Raw genomic sequence first — 27515 nt, 5'->3', positions numbered from 1 at the left:
TGCCAGATTTATTTTCCCTCCTCAGGAGCACCAATGGAGAGGGTGGATGATGACCGTGGAGGTGAAGAACACAAGACTGAGCCTACTGGATCAGGCCCATCTAGTCCAGCATCCTGTTGTCACAGGTGGCCAAGCAGACGGCTCTGTTTACATCCCTGACATAAGAGTTTGCTCACCTGATTTCAAGATTAAGGAAACTTAATGTGAAATCCAAGCTGAGAAATCAAGTTATACATGAAAACAATATTGACCATGTATGCCTGAAAATCTCTTCTTAGCTATGAAGCTCAACTTTGGGAAAGTTAGAATCTCTAACTAGTTCATAGGATGGTTGAGAGGATAAAATGAGGGGCAGAAGAAGAACCATGCTCTTGTGCAATAGGACTTTCACTCTCTTCTTCCCTGTTCACAGGGAAGAAGAGTTGTGGAACAGATGTAGAGAGCACATGGCAGAGGAGAGGGGGAAGTCCTGTTGCCCAAGCAGAAATCCTGGCCCTGGTGGGAGGCTTATTTAAAAGATTTTTCCATGGCTGGGTGGTGTACTAGGGGCCATATTTCAGGTGACTATTTAATTGCCTTGAAGTAGATAATACCTTGGGTGAAATAGATAATGCCTGGGGTGCTCTGGTCCATGGGTCACAAAGAATCAGACACGACTAAACAACAAGATAATACATACAACAAAAGGGTAAAGTAGAGGTAGGGCTTCCCTATTGTTTAGGGAAGATTCTTCCATTATCTTGAGCCAAAGGGGACATTTCCTCTTACTGATTGTCTTGGGGCCATGCATGGTTTGCGCAGTGATGTATCACAGTGGGACTTATGGAGTCAGAGGGATACTTTAAGCAGAGATTAATTACTAGAAATGGCTATCAACAAAGGAATTTAATAACCATGCAGGTATCTTTCACCAGAACTACTTACAGAGAAATCCTTCTCTGAATGAAAGCCACTTAAGGCTCCAATCCTGTGCTCATTTACCTGAAAGTAACACAGGTTAAACTCAAGGAGACTTCTGAGTAGGCATGTATAGCGTTGCACGGTTGCTTACTGGTGAATGAGAAATAGAAAACTCAACCATTATTAATTGCACGACTGTGTTAGACTTTAAAAATATTAATAAGGAATTAAAGGATGTTTTATCACAACTGTTAGGAGACTAGTTACAGGTAGGTAACTAGTAGTACAGGTAGGTAGCCTGTTAGGAGACTGCAAGAAATAAAAAAAATAGTGCAGTGAAAATTTGGGTTGAAAACTGTTTGAAAAGTGCTCTATTCTCTTCATTTTGCTTTTGGTTTATCTCTCCCATGCTTGTATTTCTGTAACCAAATGAGAGGAAGGTGCAGCTAAAACAGTGACACTAAGAAAAATGAAAACATCCTGCTTATCCACAGATGAACTTGTTTACATACAAAGTTTGTATTGAAGTCATCGTAGAATTCATTCATCTTTGGAACTGTGGAACTGTGTGACTGGCCCCCACTCACTGACGCTTCATTTAGGATATTAAATTGGGTTCTGGGACTGATTCCATTTGCATGAAGTTGATTTGAGGCCGAACAGTTTTCAGGGATATCTCATCTCAATAGTGTTATTATGTGCCAACTGGAAGAATTTGTGGCATACAGCAGACCCCCCAGATCTGTACTGTGCTATGCATCTGTACAGCATCATTTAGACCAGTAACATACCGTATATGGTACATAACATGGTGTCATAGTACTGCAAACTAGAGAGAATTGAAGAGGGGTATTTTTTATTGCTTTTGTTGTTTGCTTTGGGAAAAGGTGCTTCAACCTGTAGCTTCCTGCAGCTCCTTGTCACTAAAATAAAAACAAAAACAGTGGGGGCTTCTTTTTTTAATGTGTCTGCCATGTGATGCCTAGTTTGGTCCTGAAATGCTATGGAAGTTGCATCTTGTGCATTTTGCATGAGCACGCTTTCTATTTGCTCAACAAGTGAGGCTGCATGTTTTAAACCAATGTTTCACATGAGCCTGCTCCAAACAAGTATACACATTAATTGTCAGGTGTGGTGGGGAGGATTTCACTCCCTCTGCAGCAACATGATTCCAAAGTGCTGCACTTGATCACTCCTCAGGAGTGAATGGCAGCCATTCATCAAAACAAGAGAAACTAAATTGTCTTGTTGGAGATACTGTTGAGAGGACAGCAATTGAGATCCTCTCTGCTTCTGGTGATTCCAGTGCTTTAAATTGGCCTCCACAGTAACCTACGGACTCATTGTTAAAACTGTGTTTATGGAAGACAATCTTACTCGGCTACGAGTGATAGAAGAAGAAGAAGAAGAAGAAGAAGAAGAAGAAGAAGAAGAAGAAGAAGAAGAAGAAGAAGAAGAAGCCGCCTCTGGTGATTCCAGTGCTTGAATGATCTTTAGGATGGTTTTGCCCCCTTTCAACTAAGCCCCAGTCCACTTAATTTGCCTCCTAGAACCTTGGGGGGGGGAATCAAGTTGTGCTTCTAAGCATAGCTCCGCCCCTTAACCTGTTAGTTCTACCATAAATTCCATTTTTGGTTGCAACAACTTTATTATTTGAACCCCACCCATTTGACTGGGTTACCCCGGCCACTCTGGACAACTTCCAACATATATAAAACAGAACCTTGACAGCCAGCTGTTAGTAGGCAAGTGGGATTTGTAAGAAGCCACAACATTGTGAAATACTCATGTCGACTGTTCTACACAGCCATGTGCTTTTTCAAGGTATTCCATCCTACAACCTCGCATGTCAACCAGCGTTCTTTAGCCATTTAACATGTTCCATACTCACTCAGTTGGTTTGGGGGTTCCCACCCATAGGAAGGTTTTCCCATAAATACATTTTGTACTTCTACAAAATGCTGGGATCCCCTGGGACACCTGATACCTCCCTCTAGTACACAGGCGGTTTGGCTGTTTTGGCTACATAAATAATAGCACTCACAGCGTGAACACCACATGTATGTTGTCCTAGCACTCCAAACAAATGTGGAGAACTGGGTCAAACAGAAGTGAGTACTGTATACTTAGTGCAAACAAGCTCTTTTTTCAACTTTCCTTTTGTTCTTGATCCTCTTACCAACAGGTGTGGTGGAGGAAACCTCAAATGAAATGGGTAGCCTTATTCCCCTGCACGCAGTGGCTTGGCATCTTGGAGATCCACTAAACTAGGGTTTCCTAAACTTGGGTCTCCAGCTTTTTTTGGGACTACAACTCCCATCATCCCTAGCTAGTAGGACCAGTGGTCAGGGATGATGGAAGTTGTAGTCCCAAAACATCTGGAGGGCCTTAGTTACTAAAGAACAGCAAAACTCATAATAATCGAAATGTGGTTTTGCTGATAAAAGAGTGTGTTATAAATTCCACACCGGCATTAAACTAGAGAGCCTGGAAACGGTATAGGCTCCTTCCCCTGAGGCACAGGGCTATTGCTCTTTTCATAGGAGAACAATTAACCTACCTATATTGAAGGGACACTCCAAAGAAGATTTAGCAGCTTTTGGTGTCACATGGTGCCACCTACTCTCTTATGGTTGCCTTTGATAATAGTTGTAACAGTTGAAAGCTAGGGTTATTGTCATCAGCATCTGATTGTGAACTCCTACTGAAAGACAAGGAGGATTTCACACCTTGAAGATCTTGTTTCCAGCAGTCTCCGAAACCGAGGATGTGTCTCTATTGCTTAGGACTCGTTTCAAGTTTTGAAAGCTTTTTCTCTCTCTTCACAGCTAAACCAGTTAAGACACACAGAGAAGCTTTTCTTTCTTTCTTTTTCAAAGGTAAGATCTTGGAGAAACATTGTAACACCTATATGTGATTACTGGTTTGCCTTCCTACACTGTCTTTTGAAGTCTTAACAATATTAAGTGCTGGTGTTGCTACATCACTGCAGACATCTCTCTCTCTCTCTCTCTCTCTCTCTCTCTCTCTCTCTCTCTCTCTCTCTCTCTCTCTCTCTCTCTGTGTGTGTGTGTGTGTGTGTGTGTGTGTGTAACTGGCTAAAGATCCCACACATGTCAGTGACACTTTAATTTCATTTATGAGGTGCACAATTTAGGTCTAAGCTAATCATTTTCAGGAGATTTAAGTATTTAAACTAATACTGAAAGCTGAAAATGGAATGCTTCATGCTGACAAATTAATTCTAAAACTAGTGGAATGCCACGGGTGGAAAAAGCAGTAGTTAGGGTTCTTTTCTTACTGGCACTGCTTTTATATTCCCCAATTAGCAGTCTTTTGCACATCACATAATCTACATGCCAGGAAAAGATCCACTTATTAAATCATGTGCATGGTGTAACCCAGCCCTTTGCAAACTTTGGCATGCCTGTACAGATGGCAATCAATAGTTTTAAGAAGATCTAACTCTGTGTGGGATCAAGCTGTTCGATGCTAGCCAGCGAAAACGGTTGCAGCTCTATACACTATAGAACAGCTAACGTTATCAATGGTTTAAAAGTGTGCTCTGTTTGAGAGGATAGGCTTCTTGCAAAACTTGAGCCAAGTTGTTTCCAGATTCCTGTTCTAAAATGCAAGGTATTTGTGAACTCTTTCAAGCATGTTTTTGCTTGGATAATCAGGAAAACCACGCACTACGGTAGTTACAGGTAGGCAGCCATGTTGGTCTGTCGTAGTCGAAACAAAATTTAAAAATTCCTTCCAGTAGCACCTTGGAGACCAACTAAATCTGCAATCGGTCTTACATGAAAAAGCAAGGAGTGAGATGGCTAAAAATAGCTTTATCATGTATAATGAGATAAGAATCCAATGTCTGAATAGAGACAATTGCAGTCGTTTACAGTCGCCAACAGGTTTACCACAGCTATCAGCCAATCACCCATTCCCACCACCCTTCTGAGGAATACCCCTCCCCACCCTCTCACTATATAAAAGGGTCTGGTGACTTCTGTTTCAGTGTACAGTGGTACCTCGGTTTATGAACACAATTGGTTCCGGAAGTCTGTTCATAAACTGAAACATTCATAAACTGAAGCGAACTTTCCTATTGAAAGTAATGGAAAGTGGATTAATCTGTTCCAGACCGTCCGCGGAGTACTTAAACTGAAGCGTTCATAAACTGAAGCGAACTTTCCCATTGAAAGTAATGTAAAGTGGATTAATCTATTCCAGAAGGGTCCGCAGAGTTCTCAACCTGAAGCGTACTTAACCCGAAACATGAGTGTAATTGGTTCCGGAAGTCTGTTCATAAACTGAAGCGTTCATAAACTGAAGCAACCTTTCCCATTGAAAGTAATGGAAAGCGAATTAATCCATTCCAGATGGGTCCGCAGCGTTCGTAAACCCGAAAATTCATAAACCGAGGTGTTCATAAACTGAGGTTCCACTGTATCTGAAGAAGTGTGCATGCACACGAAAGCTCATGACAAACTTAGTTGGTCTCTAAGGTGCTACTAGAAGGATTTTTTAAAATTTTGTTAGGAAAACTACGGCTCTTGCAGTAATTGCAACTCACATTTTTTTCAGTGTGCATTTCGTTTTCTTATTTTAAAAAGTTATAGATCCTCTTAATTAATTCAGGTCTCATCTTGTAACCTGATAGATACTTATTACCGTGCATGCAGATTGTTCAAAATAACTCAATATGGTTTCACGTTATTGCGAATCATATTTGCAGCCCAATCTTGACCCCGTTTCCCCTGCATTTCAAGACAAGTTGCTCCGTAAACATCTTCCTTTGCTTTCTGCCGCTGGGAAACAGAGGACGGTCTCTGGGCCCTGTCACATTCTTACTCACTAGGACACAGCCTGGGTATGGGAGTCATTCCCCCATGGTGCAATATTCATGCACACTCCCCAGTAGCATAGGAACACACCACAGGGAAGCAGCTTTCATGCTGTGTGGGCGTGTGTAAAGGTTGTCTTGGCGCAGATCAGAATTGTTTCAGTAACTGGTGAATCAGTATCTTGGTATTAAGTCAAAGCGATCACCTCTGAAGAAAGATAGCAAATGCTTGTGACTTTATGATGTTTCTATATATAAAAAAATCACTTTGTGTATACATTCTAACAGGCTGTTATCTATAACTGCTATCTAGCCAATTAATCTGCAGTTTAAGTAATTTCATTGAAAATAAGGGTTTTTATTTTTATTTTATTTTTTAAAACAACCTGCTGCTTGAAAAACTGGAAGGACACCATTTTAGCTGATTAAGTATAAAAAAGATTAAACGTTGCACTACTGTTTCGTACACCACAGTCTGATGGGACAAAGAAGCAGAGCTCACACAGTTAGAAGGTCAGGGGTCATCGGATGGAGACTTAGCCCCCCCCCCCGCACTAAAGTGCCTGCAAATGCGTATCTTAAGTTACTCCCATATGAGTAAATGGCCATCATTCATGTCTATGGTGAGAAGTAAAGAGCTGCCCTGGGGGGATACAGTTTCACTGAGTGTAAAACTCCCCCTTATCCTTGACACAGGCTGTGTACATACTGTAGTATTAATGGGCCCACACGAGATCTGATTTTTCCCTGTGCACTTTTGTACACATTCATCTACAAATGAGCACTCAAGTCTCAATGTTTTTCATCCGAACTAGTGGGTGGTGTTCACAATGTGTAATATTGTCCTCTTCCCTCAGTAAGTACTTCCCACCCTCTCCCAGTTCCAGAAACCTGAAGGTCATTGTGGGCATGCACACAGGTATTTGTTTACCTATGCATGCAACCATCTTTTATTTTTGTAAAAAACCGTTATGATGACACAAGCTTTCCAACGTGTTTATGTCATCCCACTAGCAGCCCATTGATGAATGCCACATCAATGGCAGTAGGAGATGTGGCGATAGATGGTACCCAGAAAAGTTACCACACCTGTATAGCACATCCACAGTTGGGTAACATGCAATTTTATGTTGGATTTCCCCCCTTTCCTTCTTTATCTGAGGATCAGGAAAATCTAAATGAAATGAGAGGAAGGTGCAGGCTGCTACGTGGGGGAAGACAACATCATGTGGACTATGGGGAAAGCATGCACACGCATGGGATGTACGGAGTTCACTTTAAACTGACCTGTAAGGGTGGCTCATACCAAGGAGTATGCAGAACTCAGAAATGTACAGCACTTCTTTTGTATACGACGCCCACGATATTTTTGTAGTCTGTGTTTGTTACAATATTCCATTGCGCAGTGGTAGAGTGCATGGCTTTTGTGTATACATAGCCACAGCTCCAATCTCTGGGCATCTCAGTTTAAAGGCTTCAGAAAGCAATTCTGGGAAAGGCCCCTCTGCCTGAATAGCTGCTGCCTGTCAGGCTAGATCACCTTTGCCAACTTGGTGCCCTCCAGATGTTTTGGACAACAATTCCCAGTCAGCATAACTGACACGTCAGGGATGATGGGACTTAGTTGTAGACTTACAACCTCCGTTGGGTACCAGGGTGAGGAAAGTCAAGACTAAATAAGACTAGGCTAGATGGCTGAATAGCCTGATATGGTATAAGGCTGCTCCCTGTGTTCATCACACACAAAGACAGGAGTAGTTAACCTGTGGCCCATTCTTGGGACTCCAACTCCCATCAGTCCGAATTGGTGTGGCCTTTTGGTCCAGGATAGTGAGAGTTGTGGCCCAACAGTGGCACAGAGGCCAAAGGTTTGTATGCCTCATTCTAGCGTCACCGATGAGTTCAACCCAATCTAATTCAATGAGTGATGTCATGTGACACCCAAGCCTGCTCCCCCTCCTCATTTTCATTAAGAATAAGCAGATGCCTATAGTGTGAAGTTGCCTTATGGGTAGTCAGACCATTGGTTCATTTGGCTCAACACTGTCTACACTTGATTGGAGCATCTCTCTTTCAGACAGTGATCTTTATCAACCTTACCTGGCAATGCCTGGTTAAGCATTTGTTATGCGAACGGGAGGCACTTCAGAAGCAGAATGGGCCCTCAGTGTCTCAAGTACTGAGTGTGCTTGCATGATTATGCAACTTGCTGTCCGCCATTTGTGGTGCCTAATGTTACAAGGCCCAAACCATACTACTGTACAATCTCCAACTAATGGGAGGAAAACAGCAGAAGACCAGGTTGTCAGGGAAGTCTATCTTCACCAGTGAGTTATAACTTAGTCTTCGGATCTTCCTATGATGAATCAAACCAATAACTGGTTTAAAGCCATGGCCCAAACGCTGTCAGGGCCATCTAGCAGTAGAGATGGGAATGCACCCCATCCACTTGCCGTTACCATTGAACAGCACAAGATTTCTGCTTTTCCTGCGCAAATGCACCACTGAGAATTCTCAGCTTTCACTTCCAGTCCTGATAAGTGTCTCAGTGACTGTCCATTCATGAGTGTCCCCTTGTCCATCCATTCTCCTGCCCCCCTCCCCTATACATAAAGGCTTGCATTGTTCTGGAGGGCTGATGTGTGGAAACATATTTTGGCTCTTTCCTGGGAAGCGAGGGCCCAGCTCGGAGCCTGACTTGAGCGGAGCTTTTTCTTTAAAACAAATCTATTGTTCCCTGCCACGCCCCATCTCGCATATTGATATATTCGCTCGAACAAAGATCCCCCCCCGCCCCAGACAGACTTTGACTGAGAGCAACAGACGATTGCCACCCCCTCCTCCTCCTCCACCTCGCAGCCGTTCCTCCCTAATTTACCCAGAAGTGCTTTGGTGCGCGCTTGCGTTTCCGCTGGGTTTTCCTGTCGGGTGAAAGGGAGAGAAGGGGAGCCGCTTGGCGTCCTCGGGCTCCGCGGAGTCTATTTTTTTGCATCCCTTTCCCACACCTTTTCGGCTCGCTTTGTCTCCTTCCCTGCAACCCTCACGGAAGAAGCTCTCCCCGCCGGGGCGCCCGGTGCCCTTTCTTTTGCGTTCCGGCGGCGGCAGCAGGAGGAGAGAGGGAGAGGGAGCAACTGCGTCCGGGTGGCGCTTTTTTATTGTTCGTGTGCGCCTTTGGGTGGGTTGGTGGGTGGGTGGCAGCCCTTCTGTGTGCGCGCGCTCGCTCGAGGAAGCGGGGCTGCTGCTGCTGCTGCTCCTCCTCCTCCTCCTTGCCCTCCTCCTCCTCCTCCTCCTTTCCTTCCTTCCTTCCTTCCTCCCTTCCCACCGCCGGCTCCCGGCTCGCTATGTTGGATGTGGCTGGCTGAGGAGGAGGGAGCGCGCGCGCGCTCGAGGAGAGGCGCATCTGGTTCCTCGACCATGGCGTAAAAAGCCGACCTTCGCGCGCACCAGCGACGGAGAGGCTGAAAGGGGGGACTCTCCTTTTTTAAAAAAATAAAATAAAACGACGACGACGGCCACTATTGAACCGACAACCCCTCCGCCAGCCTCCTTGGGAAGGAAAGCCAAGCGGACCCGAGCTGCCTCCTCCCACATCTCGCCCTCCATCCCTCCTCCAATGAAGAAGAGTTTTATCCTGGAGTGAAGGAAGAGAGGGAGCGGGGGGAAGGAGAAAGAGAGAGATTGGGGTTTTTGGGTGAGGGGGGTAGGAAGGAAGGGGCGGCGCTTTCTCCTCTCCTTCACCCTGGCGTGCTAGGAGCGCTTGCCGTCTTTTGTTAATATAAAGAAAGAGAAATTATTTAATAGAACCGACGGGGAAAATGGCGAACGACTCTCCTGCGAAAAGTCTGGGGGAGATAGACCTCTCCTCCTTACGGGTGAGTGCGGCTGGAGGTTGGCTGGCTTGGGTGGGTGGGGGACTGGCTGGCTAAGCGGGGCGCTGGTAGGCGACCCCTCGTTCCCTCGCCCCGCTCGCTCGTCTTCTCTGCCTCCCGCTGGCCACACAAAGCGGGAGACGTCTCCCCTGGCGTGGCTTTTGTTGTTCGCAGCTGGATTGGGGTGGGGTGGTGGGGAAGAAAAGCGGGGTGGAGAGGGAAGGAGAGTTGGGGGGTTGCGTTGCCGCGGAAAAGAAGCCCCGGGGTTTGCAAGGGGGGTGGTCGCGGTTGCTTGCTGCGGCTGAGGAGGGGCCCGCCGGCCGGCCGGCTGGTTTGTCATCGCCCCGTTTTGTTCCTTAGAGCTTATGGGGAGGAGAGAGAGAGAGATGAGTTCAGTCTTGGGCTGCTTTCCTTTGTTTGCATGTATTGGCATGTGCGTGGAAAATCAGGGCGCAACAGCTGTACAGCCAAACAATCCCTTCCAGACTGGCGTTTTGGGGGGGGGGCGGGTGGGTGCGCCGATGGTGATTCCTTATCCATATAACCCTTCTTTTTTTCTCTTATCTTCCCCCCTCCCTTCTCCACACCTCTATTGTGTAGGACCCTGCTGGGATTTTTGAGCTGGTGGAAGTGGTTGGAAATGGCACGTATGGTCAAGTTTATAAGGTTTGTGTCAAGAATTTCATTTCCTTTAAAATAAAAATACATGCACATTTTTCTCTTGCACAGCCTTGATGCTGGCTGGCCACACTGCTTTGCAAACAAAAGTTAAGGGGAAGTAAATCTCTGGTGGCTTTGTGACACAGCTGTCAAGCTCTGCTGTTTCCTCCCTCAATGAACCTTTTGGGGTCTGAAGAACCCACTGAGTTAGCTTGTTGCTGCCCCAAAATTAGGATCTGAGAAGCTTTTAAATCTTGTCTTCTCCTTCACAACCACCCAGTCTTGTTTATTCAGTCGGCCCTGTCAGTATGCTGATATGTGATGGTGGGGAAATTGGGGGTGTTCCTGCCTTTATTGACAATAGTCAGATAGCTTTTTTGGTGGGGAGAATGTCACTAGCTTTCTTTGTTATGGATCCTTCCAAGGCGTGTTAAGATGTGGAGACTGGCATCACATTACCTCCAGTGTCTTTTAACTCTGTAAGAGGGTGTGGATGCAAAGGGGTGGGGTGAATCAGGGTAAAAAGAGCAGGGAATGTTATTGTATGTCTGGAGAGCAGAAGATCAGAATTCATAGAATAACCTGTTTGACGAGCAAATGATTTTGGGGAGAAGTGCACACACGGAGGAAACAATTGTAGGATACTGAGAGATGTTGCTGTTTTCAAAGGCTAGGTGTGAAGGGAAGATAACAGCCCCCCTCCCCCCAAAGTCTGTTATATAAAGGAAACCAATATTGAGATTTCATGGCTGTGTAATGTTTAGTCACCCATATGACTAAGTTTTTCATTGTACATTTTACATGAGTAAAGGGTGGCCAAGCCTAAGGAAGGTTTGTAAGAAAAGATAGGAAGAGGTTTGCTTCTTGTTTGGTATGCACCCAAGTCTAAAAAGCCTGTCTTCCAACTTCTCCAAAGGGCTCCTTATCACAATAGAGTTTCAGTACATGACCAGTCGTGGGTCATGTTCATCTTCTGAACATTCAGTGAAAAAAGTAGAGTTTGTGTCTTTGTATGTCCGTAATGGTGGACCTGTGGCTCTACAGATACTGGTGGACTCAGCCCCAGTCCAGTGTGATAAATGGCCACGGATGCATCTAGAGGGCCACAGTTTCCCCATTCTTTGTTTACATGTTGGTTCCAACATGGGAATGGCCTTCTTTTGATGTGTGGTGTCCTTGGTATTTCTCTTTTGTTTTACAATGATCTACAAGCTGTATTTTGTAAGAAGATTGTTGGCTGGATGAGCGGTAGTGATATGAAGTAGCTTTGATCTTGCTGTAAACAAAAGGAGTTAGTCCTATGCTATGTTAAAACGACTTTAAAACATGTCTAAGTTTGAGGCTGATTTATGGCTGACCCTTTGAAACTGTTTCATAATGCAATTTATTTGCTTGTGAAGCTTATATATCACATTGGGTGTGTCCTCTTCCTGCTACCCCTAGAAGGGAATTCAGAATCTCTTGCAAATAAAACGAGTAGAAAATAAGTCAATTAATTTGACAATGCTTTGAGCTAAATAAAATATTTTATGAGTTGACTATAGGCTGGCTGATTATAGTTGTGCTATTTATTTATTTTTTGCTTGGGTGCCATTCTAGTGTGGAATGAAAATAGTAGGTAATCACTCCAGGGTCCTATAATATTTACAGAAGGTGGCTGACTACATCATGTAAACAGAGGGCTTCATTATTGCCAGTAGTGTATTGCCAGTATATATACAATGGAGGGAAATGTGATTGTGGAATACCTCTGCTAGAGATAACTATGTTTTGGTAAGTTGCTTACACACATAAGTGGTGTGAGTCCAAATGTGCATGCGCCTCTTTTGCTTCAGAGACATTATGTGATGCAACATCCTGTTGCTTTTTTTGGTATGGCAAAAAATACCCATTTGCATGGGTGGGGATTACTGCTCAGGTTTGGGAACTGGACAATATCCAAAGTGATGGAATTTAGTTAATAGTTGAATAACTGGTAAGGGAGCCTAAGATAACAAGCAACTTCAAGATGAAATTGTAATACAAAGCTGTCTTTGGGAGCAGTCCTTGGAGTTAAAGCCCTGTGACCAAATTGGTAGATTCTTACAGAATTTAGCTGGTGGTAAACTAGTACTGTACTTTGAATCCTTCAGGGTATGCCCAGATCTCTGTTTCACACTACACTTGCTGTGCTACTGATAATTTCAATTCTGGGACCTTTGTCTTGATATTATAAATATCAGTTGAGCTGAAAATTGGGGGCATGGTGAAGCAACTACAACTTCTTATGGATTGAACTGTGCATGAAAATCAGAAGAATATTAATGTTGCCTTTCTTTGTTTTGTCTTAATTATATTGTGTATAACTTTTTGCTTGCTGGTTTGTTGGGACAGTACAATAGCTTAAGTATTATTGTTTTGTATAGAAAACTTAAAAGTTACTTTTAAAAGCCGTTGTCCATGAATATGTCCAACTGTCTTCTTTGCATCAGTTAGCTGTGGTAGATTGGCTATTGCCCTAAGATATGAAAGAAGTGAAGCAACCATGTGCCAAATAGTGTTAAGGTCTAAGGTTTTCTCTTTTATAGGAACTTCTCCACAGATATTGGCAAAGGAAGCTATGTAGTGACTCTTTAAAAGTATGTGTGTCAATTCATGCTAAGGCATGTGTATGAGATGTTCAAGGCCAGCCTTACCATTGATGTCTTTGTTGACGTCAAAGAGATTCACTAGTATGCAGTTTATTGGTACACGTAAAAAGGGGAATCCATGGCCCTCCAGATGTTTTTCAAATCCCATCGGCCTCAGCCAGCATGGACAAGAATGATGGGAATTGTAGTCAGCAACATCTGGAGGGTCAAAGATGCACCAGAACTCACATCTGTTTACAAATGTGTCTTGGTGGGGGTAGGGAGAGCCACTTGGAGTATTTTTTTTAAATGAGCATGGAAATGAAATAACAGATTACATTGCTGTCCCAACAACTCTCTAGGTTAAGCAAGTAAAATGTTATTTTAAATCTATTTAAAAAACAGAACATTTAGAGTTTAGAGAAAAGCAGTAGTTGTGAACCTCCCACAGAAGTTTGAAGTCTTTTGTGCAGCAAATAGTTAAGTCTGGCAGAAGTATAATGAATAAAGCTATTTGGGATAAGATAAAATTGTCTAGAAAGCAGGGTATTGTTAGAATGTCAAAGAGGAACCCCTCTTCCATGAGTTGAGGTCAACTGATTGTCAGCTAAATGGCATGTACAGACTTGCCCACTGGTGTTCATTCTCTTACTGGAGAATGAGGAGCTGAAATGTTCTGCTGTGTGCATGTTCTTTCCTGTGTTTATATTGTGTAGTCTGCCTGATCCTTAAGAGACAATAGGCTGTTTCACATCTATTTTGTTCCAATGTTGGGCATGTTGAATTAGCACTGGATGGTAGTACGAAATTAGCTGTATAAAATTAGCTAAATGATTTGGACTTGGCATAGACATTGCCTGTGGTTGTGTTTGTTTGTTTCTATCTGCCTCCTTTGCTAACAAACTCTCTGTTGAAGTGCTCCAAGACGATAAAGTTTAATCTGAATTTTGCAATCACCAATATGGGAATGAAACTTGTGAACAATGCAATGCCAGCTTAGCAATTCTCCATGGAGTACCTTTAAATAAGATTATAGGCACCTAACTGTGCTTGACAAAACTATTGCCAATGGCTTAAGCAGTGCAAGTACAGTACCTCTGGTGTAGAATACCTTGACCATACTTGTTAGTTTGCTTATGAATCACAACAGTCTAAAAAAATCTGTATTTACTTGTGTGGGCTGAATGCACATTCATGCATAAAAGGTAACAACTTGAGTTGGGGCTGCATGAACTTCTGTGTTTTGTTCAACTATGTGAAGTGTTTTATAGCAGAATGATTCATTCTTGGCGGGACATTAATTCGTTAATTGCAATTATAAAATGAAAAAGTGCTAGCAATATACTGGGGCACTTGTAAGAACAATATACTTGGTCCTTTTGATGCCTGATGGCCACAAAAACCATCAGCCAACTACTATTTTCTCCTCCCTTCATCATATATCTCAGTGTGGCCCTTTCCACGACTCTAAGAGGTGTTCTGTACTGTATTGTGCCCGTTCCTGTTTTTGGGGTCTTTGGTTTCATCGAGAGGCAGAGGACACTTGACAACTATCTGCCCATACAGGCTGCATCAAGCCACTTCTGGAAATCTAGTGGAAGTTTTGTGCTCATTTCCATGTTGTTCACAGGAAAAACAACAACCATTCATTCGGAAAACCATTTGGACTGCAATTTTCCTGCGTGCTTGTGAGATGAAATTTGGGGCAGTATCCCAGCACACAGTTCTCTCTTGCCATTTAAAATTGCAGGTGGCATGGCACTACGTTGATCAAGAAGCCACGGTTCCATAACTCGGCAGTTGCTGAGGTTGTAGAAGCAACGCGAGAAACGGGGATGGATGTGTGAGCTTTATTACCAAGAAAGCTAACACAATAAACCCTATGTCTGATTGCAGCCCTCATGTTTACAAGCATGAAGAGCTTCTTTTGAATTGCATAAAAACTCTTGGCAGTTCCTGAGTCTCCCCTGCCCCCAATTGCCTGCTTCCTGTCCACTGCCACCCTGGTGTAACTTTTCAGCAAGATAAAAAAAATGCCCCTGCTGTGGTTGTATGTTTCTTAGCACTTTCATACCCAAAGGGTGAATGGAATCGTGATAGCACTTAAACTTTTTCTGTTTGGTATAGACAAGCGTCAAGCTGCACCTCTGCTGTTGTACACTGGAGAGATTTTAATTCTTCCTTTGTGAGTTAGGCTCAATTTATTTTGGGTGATTAACAAATCAAGTACTCTTGAGCTAGTGGGTTATGTGTGTATGTTTGCTTCAGTGGCTATAAATTTGGAGGGAATAGTTTGACAATGATGGCAAAGGCGTGCTCTGCAAAAAGACAATTGAGGGAACGATGATTGATTGCGCACTCTCTTTTAAAGCGCGGGAATAAAAATCGAGCCCTACAGAGAAAATGTCTCATTCCCAAAACCAGCTGCTGTAAATATTTCTCATGTGGGTTCAGAGACCCCAGCACACGCTAATGATTAGAAAGTAATTGGCATGTTAGGTTTGAGCTATAACAGGAAATGTGCTGTTTGAATCAGGGATGACTCTCCTAGGTTCTCATGACTACTGCTTTCTAGAAGCCTTGTGAGAGTTAATTCATAGTGAAGGCATCTTTTGTTTGATTCATATTTCAGCTACATGTAAATTATGCATATTGCCTAAGTTCTGGCCCATACAGGAGTGATGTAATAGGAGATGGCTTACATGCTGATGTGAAAATAATCTGAGGCCTGTGAAAATAATTTCCCTCGCCAAGATAAATCCATTGTTACTTCAGTAAATATGGTTTAAGGAAGCCTTGGCCATTGGCGAATAACTACTTTATCCTTTGTGTCCCTGTAGTAAAAAGAGAGAGTCATTTGTGACTTCACATCATTTTGCTGAGCATGGGAAAGAAATCCTATTCTTTACTGGTGAGCCACTATTGGTGAGGTCACTTGCTCTTGGGAAATAAGCCAGACCAGTTTCTCAAAAGTATGCACTGTGCTTTATACTTTCTCTTAAGAATTTGGCACTGTACTACTTGATTATTATTTTTTTGAGGGGGGTGGCGGATTACTTCTGCATAGTTTGCATACATGTGCCTATGAGATGAGATTATTATTATTATTATTACTACTACTATTATTATATCCCCCCCTTTTCTCCTAACTATGAACAGCTAAATGAATGCCACAAAGACCTGTAATATGCTCTGCAGTTAGGTAGTACAAAATAGATAGCTCAGTCAGTAGAGCATGAGTCTCCTAATCTCAGGGGTCATAGGTTCTAGTCCCACGTTGGGCAAAAGAATCCTGTATTGCAGGGAGTTGGACTACAATGACACTCATGGTTCCTTCCAATTCTACAATTCTATGATCCTATAATACATTCTCAGTAGAAGCCCCCCCCCACATTTATGGAGTTCCCTTCTCTTCCAAATAAAGCTGGCATTGACTTTTGTCACTAGCTGCAGACCTGTATATTTGCCCAGGCCTTCTGGATGGTTTGCTACTGTGTTAAATCTGCTGCTATAAACATATTTGCAATGTTTTGTGTTTTGTTTTGTTAAGATTACATTTTATTGTTTTTACTGCTTTGTGACCTGTTCTTCACAATGAAGAGTGGGCTACAGTTAATACTTTAAACACGTAACAAATAATAAAAGCAACATAGCTTCTTCCTGTATTCTTCAAAATAATGTGAATGAGATACAGAGAAGCTAGGGGTTATTAGGGTGTTTTGTGAGCTTTATTTTAATGTAACTGTCTAAGGGTAGGTTAACCAAATGGAGCCCACTAATTACACTACAGTCATACCTTGGTTTAAGTACGCTTCGGTTTGAGTACTTTCAGTTTAAGTACTCTGAGGACCCATCTGGAACGGATTAATCCACTTTCCATTACTTTCAATGGGAAAGTTCACTTCAGGTTAAGTACGCTTCAGGTTAAGTACGGACTTCCAGAACCAATTACACTCATACTTCGTGTTATGTATGCTTCAGGTTGAGTACTCCACGGACCATCTGGAACGGATTAATCCACTTTCCATTACTTTCAATGGGAAAGTTCGCTTCAGGTTAAGTATGCTTCAGTTTAAGTACAGACTTCCGGAACCAATTGTGTACTTAAACCGAGGTACCACTGTACTATCCTGCAGTTCAGAGCTTGCTACCTTAGTGCAGACTGTGGGAGCTTGGACTTTGGAGTATTCTAATTCAGGAAATGGAAGGAAGAAGGTAATAGAATAGTACTTAGTGTTAAGTAAAAAAAATACGCCTTGTGGTGGTGAATGGAGCATAGGAAAAATACAAACACAGAGGATGGAAAAATGACTATGCAGAATTTTCAGTGGGCAAACAATTCACAACAGAATGCTTGGGCGTCAAATGCAGCTAATAAAACGTGCACATTGGGTTTTATCAGATTTTATCTCCCCCCCCCCTACCAGGGTTTGCAGTATGGAGCTTCAAGCTGAGCATTGTTAGGGTAGGAAGTCAAGTGTGGTGTAAGCTAACATGTAGCTTGGCATGTTATTTTGAAATGTTGCTTCGGGTGTCATGCAAAAGCACACATATAACACCCACTTTCCCACTATCGGTTATCAAAGTGGCTTAATTAAATAAGATAAAAATGATCAGAAATGAATCCAGTGATGGCAAAGAGAGCAAAGACAACTTTAAGGCAGCAGTAGGGGGCACAGCAAGCAAGAATGAAACAAACCTCTTAAGGCGAATTCAGCCGGAAGGCATGAAAATAATAAAATACTGTTTAGGCACCAGACAAAGATGGTTAGTATAGATGCCATGAGAATATTTTGAGGAGGGGGGGGGTTGCAGAGGTGTGTCAGTAATGGCGGTCCGAGTGGGGTATCTGAGGCCTGTGGGGAAGGGTGGGGTACCTGCCCTCCAAAAGGTGGTGCTGTGGTCTAAACCACTCAGCCTCTTGGGCTTGCCGATCGGAAGGTCGAATTCCCGCAACGGTGCGAGCTCCCTTTGTCCCAGCTCCTGCCAACCTACCAGTTCAAAAGCACGCCAGTACAAGTAGATAAATAGGTACTGCTGTGGAGGGAAGGTAAGCAGCGTTTCTGTGTGCTCTGGTTTTCGTCATGGTGTTCCATTGCACCAGAAGAAGTGGTTTAGTCCTGCTGGCCACATGACCAAGAAAGCTGTCTGTGGACAACCGCCGGCTTCCTCGGCCTGAAAGCGAGATGAGCGCCGCAACCCCATAGTAGCCTTTGACTGGACTTAACCATCCAGAGGTCCTTTACCTATTCCCTACCTCCCCTCCAGCCCCCCCTTCCTCTCTGCCCCCTGCTTTGCATTCTTCTTTTTGCATTTCTGGAGTATGCCCTGATATTCTCTCTTGCTTGCCTGGTTGGAGGATAGAGTGTGTGCGAGTGTGTGGAGAAACTAGCCTACTCTCTGCAAGTTCAAAACCTTCCCACTTCTGCCTTTGGCCTTATCCATTACTGGCCCAGGCTCCTGACAAGGTTGCCCAAAGGGAGTTGGTTCTCAGGCTGAGAAAAGTTCCCTATTAAATCCACCTCTTCTCTAAGGGCAGGGGAACTTGGGAAGGGCATCCATATGGATGACCACTGGATTGTTAATGCCACTTTTCACTGGACTAACTTCAGTGGTAACAAGCTCAGTGCCTTTTGCACCAAACATGATACAGTGGTATTACAATGGTGAATAAGAATAGAAGCGCTGGCTTTTTAAACACCTGATTGCTGTACAAACAAAGGAGGCTGCAGGTTGCAAGCTTTATTAATTGTGGTGTACTGGTAATTTGCCTGGTCTTGCAAGCTGAGAAATTAGTGTTTTAGAAGGTTTTCTTGAGAAACCCATAGCATCCTCAGCTGGACTTCCTGTAAGCCCAGGAAGCTACCTATGGAGCACCTGACAACTGTTTGCTTGTTGATGCTTAAATAGCCGAGTTCACCCATCTCATTAAAATGTATTTAAAAATAAATGATGATTTACTACATGGACAAGTAGCCTGCTGCTGTATACTGTTCAAGAGTCCCCACTCTGGTCCTTCCCCACTAATGTTGCCACGCTGGGGACAAAACAAACTGTAGCCTGGTTGTGTGTGACTTTGTGAACCAGCTCTCCTGGTTTTGTTACAGAAGTGATATGTGAACCAGACCGGTGTACAGTGCCAGCGCAACAACCATCAAGCTAACAGAGCTGCTGAATCAAATTGTGCATTACAAGTGTTCACTTAAACATCAGAAATGAAGGACCCTAAAAGACCCTTCCCCCGGGAAGAGTGTTGCATTATGTTGGACTTCCCTGCAGGAAGTGGGACGCAGTTGGCGCTGTGGTCTAAACCACGGAGCCTCTTGCGCTTGTGGATCAGAAGGTCAGCCGTTCAAATCCTCATGATGGGGCTGAGCTCCCGTTGCTTGGTCCTAGTTCCTGCCAACCTAGCAGTTCGAAAGCACGCTAAAAAGTGCAGGTAGATAAATAGGTACTGCTCCGGCAGGAAAGTAAACTGCATTTCCATGCGCTGCTCTAGTTTCAGTGTTCCGTTGCGCCAGAAGCGGCTTAGTCATGCTGTCCACATGACCTGGAAAAACTGTCTGTGGCCAAGCGCTGGCTCCCTTGGGCTGTAAAGCGAGATGAGCGCCACAACCCCAGAGTCGTCTGCGACTGGACTTAACTCTCAGGCGTCCTTTACCTTTAACCTTTAAAAGATCCTTCCCCTAGGAAGAGTGTTGCATTATGTTGGACTTGCCTGCAGGAATAATAATAATAATAATAATAATAATAATAATAATAATAATAATAATAAATAATAATAATTTATACCCCGCCCATCTGGCTGGGGTCTCCCCAGCCACTCTGGGTGGCTTCCAACAGAAAAATAGAACACAGTAATCTATTAAACATTAAAAGCCTCCCTGAACAGGGCTGCCTTCAGATGTCTTCTAAAAGTCTGGTAGTTGTTTTCCTTTTTGACATCTGTTGGGAGGGCGTTCCACAGGGCAGAAATGAAGAAATGAAGACAGTATTCATTTTTGATAAATGGGCATGCCCCAGTTTTGCTGGTGTGTACCCAAAGCATGCCATGTTACATCCACTTAACATTTTACAGCAGGCACCCCTAAACTTCAGCCCTCCAGATGTTTTGGACTACAATTCCCATCTTCCCCGACCACTGGTCCTGTTAGCTAGGGATCATGGGAATTGTAGGCCAAAACATCTGGAGGGCCGCAGTTTGGGGATGCCTGTTTTACAGTGTTGATCAGCAGCACCTGCTATTGCTTCAGGTATAACCATGATGTGGTCATGTATGATGAGTGAAGTGGCAGCTGAAGTTTTGGGTCCAAATAATAATAAATGGTGGCTACTTCTGTTTTGTAGATGGTTTCAGATCCATGCTTGTAAGGTTTCAGAAGGAAAACCAGCTGGGAACCCACTTCCTACTTGAAAAATCTCAGAAACTATTTGTTAATCTTCAGTCGCAAGTGGTGGGTGGTCATACTCCATTAACTTAAGCAGTCATGTCAGGAAAGAATGGTAATATCCTGAAATGTAAACTTATATACCCATAATAAACCAATATAGAAAGTAGATTTCCTGTATGTTCTTTCTGCATCTTATAGCATAATATTTTATAATGGTTCTAATGGTGATAGATATGGTTTTGTTGGGTTGGACAAGACTCAATATTCCTACCTTTGCTAACCCTAGTTCATTTGGCTCTGAATGAGTTCTGGGCTTTTGTTTTCCTCCCTACTGACTTTGGTGCTTTGATCCTGGTCTCCTTAAACCATAGTTTCTGTTATGTTCAAAACAGGGAAACTGTGGTTTTAATATTGGTGTTTATTCCGGTGAGGGAACCACAGTTCACAACCACAACCGCCCAATTCAGGAATAATGGAAAAGTGTGGTTTGAAAAGACTAGGGCTGAAATCCTGAAACAAATGCATGAAGGAGAGTGGGGAATGTCTTCTTCTTTGGCAATCACTCGTAGCTGAGTAAGATTGTCTTCCTGAACACTGTTTTAACAGTGGGTCCGTAAGTGACTGTGGAGGCCAATTCCGGATCCACACATCCTTCCACAGTGGGGACTTTGGTTTTCGGGCAGGAGTTGATTGTAGTGAGGGTTTGCCAAGCGTGCCTTCCTCTTAGCACATTTCGTTCTGAGTTCGAAGCGTCTTCAAAGTCCACGACACCTTTGGTAAAGGCTGTTCTCCAACTGGAGCCCTCACAGGCCCGTGTTTCCCAATTGTCGGTCTTTATACTACATTTTAAAAAGATTTGCCTTGAGAGAGTCTTTAAACCTCTTTTGTTGACCACCAGCATTATGCTTTCCATTTTTAAGTTCAGAATAGAGTAGTTGCTTTGGAAGACGCAGGCAAGACACTGTGGTTTATTAAGACAGGGATGAAATATCCAAACTGGTCCATTGTATGGATGGAACCCTTAAAAAGATCATTGTGTTTGTGTAATACTCATGTTGATTCACTTTTAGAATTAGAGTAGGGTCATAGTACAGTGTCAGAGCACATATTTTCCATACAGTAGATTTTACGTTCAGTTTGTGACATACTGTTTTTTTAATGTTTGCCCCCACCTCCAATTAACCATGCAATCAGTCTTGACTTTTTAGAAGCCAGAAAACCCTGATTGTGATATTTGTGAAAGGATAATCTTCATCCTTTCAAAATTGACCAAAAACGTGCCACATATTTATATGTACCTTTCTTTACCTTTACCTTTTACCTATTCATATACCTACTAGTCTGTAATATAGGAATATCTATGCCTGAGATGTATGTACAATCATACTTGGAAGTCGAATGGAATCTGTTCCGGAAGTCCGTTCTACTTCCAAAACGTTCGGAAACCAAAGTGTGCCTTCTGATTGGCTGCAGGGAGCTGCTGCAGCCAATCGGAACCCACAGAAGCCCCATTGGACGTTCGGCTTCCGAAAATAGTTCGCAAACCATAACAGCCACTTCTGGGTTTGCGGCATTCAGGAGCCAAAATGTTCGGGAGCTAAGTTGTTTGAAAACTAAGCTACGACTATGTAGGGATATCAATAAAGTAATGGAAATGCTGCCTTCGACTGCAGAGGGGTGGACACATTCTTGTTGTCATAATCTCAGCAAACCCCTTGAGAGGTCTGATGATGCAATGCATTTCCATAATGTATCTTCAAGACTGCAAAGCTTAATTGCAGTTCTCTGATCCTCTAAAGACAATTGTAACGCTGTGTTATTTACTGTACAGTACTTTTAACATCCTGAAGATGGGTGATAGAACAAGAACGGCACTGAAATATCTGCTCATTAACTTGCAAATCTTTTTGTCTACATTGGGCAAATCCTAGGAGTATACAGCATTTCAACATTAAATCACAAGGGTTTCTTCTATGTTAGGGAGAATATATTAAAAAAAATTAAAATGAATGAAAATTAAAGTGAATGAAACCTAAAAAATGGTATACTTGTGGGGTAGAGGATGCAGAAAATGTCCCTGAGCCAGTGTGTATGGTAAAAAGTGTGTTTGCATCCTAGGTGCAAGATTGACTTGTTGCCTGTGCATTGGATGTAGGATTTAGAATAAAATTGGAGTGGATAGCAAAAGGTGACTTGATTTTTTTCAAACCCCTCTAAAGAGATGTGCAAACCCCTGTGTGGCTGCTAAAGGCTGTAAATCTATGCATACTTACTTAGGATAAGCCCCATTGAACTCGGTACAACTTCTTTTGAGTAAACATGCATAGGATTATATTGAACAAACAGGATGATGGGTGCCTGGCAGTTAGAATATTTTTCCTAGCTCATGATAAGCTTCCATATATTTATTTCCTAGATAAACTTTAACTCTACCGTGCCTTTGCCTTCTTTTAAGCTAAAAATCTGCTCAATAGCGACATCATTTTAGATGTAAGTAAATATTTATTTTGGCTCATATATAAATACTTAAGTCTTAAATCTGTTAACTTTTTACAATTCCCCCCCCCCCTTTTCTGATGCTTGAAGGACTATGCTACTGCATACTTTAATCACATCTATCTGTCTTTTAAAATCATGGTTTGTACACATTTTTTTGTTCACTGCAGAAGTACTTTTTTCAAACGGGGCAATACTTCGTATAACTCCAGCATTTCAAAAGCATATCTTTTAAAGAATGCTTTAAAATTACATATTTTTTCCTGCCTTGCCCCAATGGCTCAGGATGCATTAACATGTAAAACAAAACAGATTAAAATCTAAAGCAGTAAAATACCACAAAATCTGAAAAAGGGTTCAAATAATATTCTTTTCTGGAATAAATCTGCAGTAGGACTCTAGAGCAAGTCTTTTTTCTTTCCTTTTCTGGAGGGAGAGGATGCAGTTCCATAGCTGGGAACACCATCAAGCTATTCTGACTCTGCACAGATGGAAAAAAATGTATGTGCTCTTGATTCACTTTAGAGGTCGGTGGGAAGGGAAGGTGGGGGTGGCAGCAGCGTTCGAATTCTTCAGGTGCCGGGAGCATTATGCACCTGGCTGTCAGCCGCTTGCAACCAAGTGAAGATGCCCAGACGCCAGGATGGCGCTTGACGTCTCCAGCATTTGGTGGTGCATGCCCGCGGATCCTTGGATCCTGACTGTTTTCACACACTAGCAAAATATCCAGTAGAATTCCTATCTATGATATTTTATCCGCACAGTCAGAATGGATCTCAGGAACTGAAAAGTCATGTTGAAAAATACAATTTTTGAGCCTTCTGCCCCCAAAATGGCAACTAGGCATTCCATTTTGGAGACTGTAACTCTGGTTTAAGGAGCCGTTTGCTGCCTAAGTTATACAGTGGTATCTTGGTTCCCAAACAAATCGGCTCCCGAACACCGCAAACCTGGAAGTAAGTGTTCCAGTTTGCGAACGTTTTTCGGCTTCTGCGGCTTCCAATTGAGTGCAGGAAGCTCGTGCAGCCAATCGGAAGCCGCGTCTTGGTTTATGAACGGATTCAGGAGTCGAATAGACTCCTGGAATGGATTAAGTTCAAGAACCAAGGTACCACTGTACACCTGAGTTTCTAACACTGGGAGGCAGTTGCTCTTGGGTAGCTATGGGTAAACATTTTGAGCGTGGCAATAGATTTCAGCCCTGTTCTTCAATTTCCTAGCATTGTTATTCCATGAAATCTTCTAAAGAGGTTCTGTTCCTGGCGCCCCCAAGTGAAGTGAAACAAGTGGTTGCTAGGGAGGTGGCCTTTTCAGTAGTGGCACCCTGTTTGTGGAACGCCGTTCCCTGAGAGGCTTGTTTTATAGTCAACAGGTGAGGGCATCATTATTTTCTGAGACATTAAAAATAAAAATATTTCCTAAAGTGTTCTCACCACTCTCTTATCTGCTTTTATTTTCCTGTATGCTGGAAATTGTTATCTTATGTTGAGATGTATTTGAATTGTGTTTATCCCTGGTGGCGCTGTGGGTTTAACCACAGAGTTTAGGGCTTGCTGATCAGAAGTTCGGCGGTTCAAATCCCTGCAATGGGGTGAGCTTCCGTTGCTCGGTCCCAGCTCCTGCCCACCTAGCAGTTCAAAAGCACATCAAAGTGCAAGTAGATAAGTAGGGACCGCTCTGGCGGGAAGGTAAACGACGTTTCCGTGCACTGCTCTGGTTCGCCAGAAGCAGCTTTGTCATGCTGGCCACATGACCCGGAAGCTGCCTGCGGACAAACGCTGGCTCCCTAGGCCTATAGAGCGAGATGAGCGCCGCAACCCCAGAGTCGGACAAGACTGGACCTGATGGTCAGGGGCCCCTTTACCCTTTACCTTTACCCTTTATGAGCTGCAAAGCCATTCAGAGAACAGTGTCATTGGGCAGTTTGATCAAGTAGTAACTCGGTGCTGGGAAGTAGAGTTTGGATTGTAGGACACTCATTTTACCTACCTATGTTTTTGTGTTTTCAAAATAAAATACAAGATGCAGCTTCTACGTATGCATTCCATATTACGCCATCTGGTAAGTCATTTGGGGAATGCGTGGGAAAGAGAGTGGGAGTGGCTGGGAGACGAGTCTCGCTGTCTGTTTATATCTCAGTTGTATCTCTATATCCTGTCCTTTTCTCAGAGGAGTTGCTCAGCGTGCTTACATTGATTTATTGTGCCTTTTGTGTATGCAGCCAGGCTTTGTAAATGACCACTTTTGGCAAGTAAGCATTGCTTCTAGGTGACTAGACCCGGGAAGAATTCTAGAAGTTTTCTTCCAAGCTGGACTCATGTTTCATAAATTACTAACAAAACTCAGTGTTGGTGATGTAGTGTATTTTGAGTGTAGTCCCCTTTGCAAAGTTGCTTGCAACTATCTTGAGAGATCAGCATTCCCACTCAAGTGAGTTTTATGTCTGATTGGGGATTTGAACCTAGATAGCTCCTCCCTGGTTGAAGCCTCATACTTCAACTCCAACTGCATCGGCTCCACCCACCAAAAGTATAAAACTGGTAGCTTTTGCTTGTTGACTGCCACTACAGGAGTGCCCTAAGCAGCCAGCCCTTGCTCTTCTACCGTGAAAAAAACACCACATTGCCTCTACCTTTATTGCCCTCACTGGTATGCAGCCCACAATTTTGATACCACGTGCACACTTCTGCTGGTTCTCCCCAATTCGGAAAGTACGACCGAGTAGCTGCTCTGAAATGTGTGTGGCACAAGCTTAAATTGGATAAGGTTTCAAAGACTGTAACATAAATGTTCATTTAAAAAATGCTTTTAATAGTAGCATTTAATATTAAAACACGCAGTGTACACAGTACAGGCGCCAACCATTTTGCGCGGGGGCTCCCCTCCCGGCCCCTTGTGCACTTCGGCGGAGCGTGCAAATCTGCCTGCTGTTCTGCCTCCATTCTGCCCTCGTCTGAGTCCAAAAGGACCCACGTGTCAGTGATCACAAGTTGATTGGACACTCCTAAAATGGTTGCCTCCTGTATGCACTTAAAAATGAATGTACTCAATCTATCTTCTCCTCCCTCCTCCTCCTATGTGGTTGGCATAGCCAACACAGACACTCTAGGATCAAAGTTTGAAGGCTTAATGGGGAACCTCATAGCTTGCTTATGTGAACTTTTACATTAAAAAGAAAATGCAAGGGTTTCAAATAACACATGTAAGCATTTGCACTGTGCACAGTGCAGGCTGTTAACTTATACCTTGTCAACTAGCACACTTTTTCTACTAAGCCTTTTAGTTTAAACTGTTGCTAGCCCATGTGTCTCTACTGTAGTCTTACAAAGAAGAAAATAACAGAACCTTGCGAATACTTTCATTCTGGTACAGTACCTCCCAATTTATTTCAGACCTCTTTCAATGAGTAATGTATTAATGAAGACCTCATTTAATAATAGCTAATGGGGAAAGACAGATGGGGCTCAAAATAAATACTGTATAAAGTGAGGTTATTAGAAACACTGGAGGAGGTTGTATGTTCTTTAGTTACATCTTCATGTGTTGATAGAACTAGACTGTGGGATGCAGGTGACGCTGTGGTCTAAACCACTGAGTCTCTTGGGTTGGCTGATTGGAAGGTTATCGGTTCGAATCTGCTTGACAGTGGTGAGCTCCTGTTGCTCTGTCCCAGCTCCTGCCAACCTAGCAGTTTGAAACCACACCAGTGCAAGTAGATAAATAGGTACTGCTGTGGCGGGAAGGTAAACTGTTTCTGTGCACTCTGGCTCTCGTCACAGTGTCCTGTTGCACCAGAAGCAGTTTAGTCATGCTGGCCACATAACCTGGAAAACTGTGTGCAAATGCCAGTTCCCTCGGCCCGAAAAGCGAGATAAGCGCCACAACCCCATAGTTTCCTTTGACTGGACCTAACCGTCCAGGGGTCCTGTACCTTTTTAGAATGAGACTGTCTTCTGGGAGCTCCCTAATACAAGGAATTTTTTCCCTCCTGCATTCTTTTTCCATGTAAAAGAAACTGGAATTTGATGGGTAGGACAAATGCTTAACAAATGCAGGCAGGTGGTGATGGTTTTGTTTTGGCATTCAACTCTGATGTGGCAAGGAATGAAACATTTTAATATTGAACTAAACTACAAAGTTTTGCTTCCAGGTTCAATGAACTTTATGAGTGAGTGTTGTGGTGCTTTTAAGTGTTTCTTTAAAAGCGAAACAATAACTTGTTAGAAAAAACAGCATGCGTAGAAACAGAGGGCAGTATCCAGTTTATCTCTAAATTTATATTTGGGCTTCTTCTCAGACCTTTGGAGCAGATATGAGAAGGTTGTAGGAGGCATTCGGAGAGAGGAGAGGGAGGGAAGGTTCCTCTGGGCAGCCAGAGCTCTTTGCATTAATGAAAGGTCTTCTTTGGATGCAGCCCAGAGAGATTTCCCACTTAAATGCTGGAAGAGTTATGTGGTTTTGCTTCCTTTATTAAGTATATTGTAGACCCTGATTTATGCATATGCTGAATCATTCATATACAGTTATACAGTGGTACCTCTACAGTAATTGCAGACATGATCCGTTCTGGGGTGCTGTTCGCACCCCGAAAAGCCCGCAACCAGAGCGGCACTTCTGCACGTGCTTTTGCGCATGTGCGAAGCACGCAGAATGCTTCTGCGCATGCACGCATAGCAAAACACTTCCGAGTTTGCTATGCAGCGGGAAGGTAAACCGTGTTTCTGTGCGCTCTGGTTTCCATCATGGT

At 43.3% G+C, this 27515-nt stretch overlaps 1 protein-coding gene across 4 annotated transcripts in view; it reads left to right on the top strand.

The window, feature by feature from the left end:
* The first annotated feature begins 8621 nt into the window (after positions 1–8621).
* MAP4K4 (mitogen-activated protein kinase kinase kinase kinase 4) overlaps positions 8622–27515 on the top strand; it is a 130636-nt gene continuing 111742 nt past the window's right edge. For 2 of the 4 annotated variants that reach the window (XM_035116245.2, XM_035116240.2), the window contains exons 1-2: positions 8622–9615; positions 10213–10278. In XM_035116245.2, the coding sequence (XP_034972136.1) occupies positions 9559–9615; positions 10213–10278 (123 nt within the window). In that variant the 5' untranslated portion in view covers positions 8622–9558. The remainder of the gene's footprint in view (positions 9616–10212; positions 10279–27515) is intronic. The other 2 variants (XM_035116247.2, XM_035116248.2) reach the window with 2 other exon arrangements.

Source organism: Zootoca vivipara, chromosome 4 (genome assembly GCF_963506605.1).
Source record: "Zootoca vivipara chromosome 4, rZooViv1.1, whole genome shotgun sequence".
NCBI lineage: Eukaryota > Metazoa > Chordata > Lepidosauria > Squamata > Lacertidae > Zootoca > Zootoca vivipara.
Note: the sequence above shows the minus strand (reverse complement) of the source record. Positions and strands in the feature narration are given on the sequence as shown.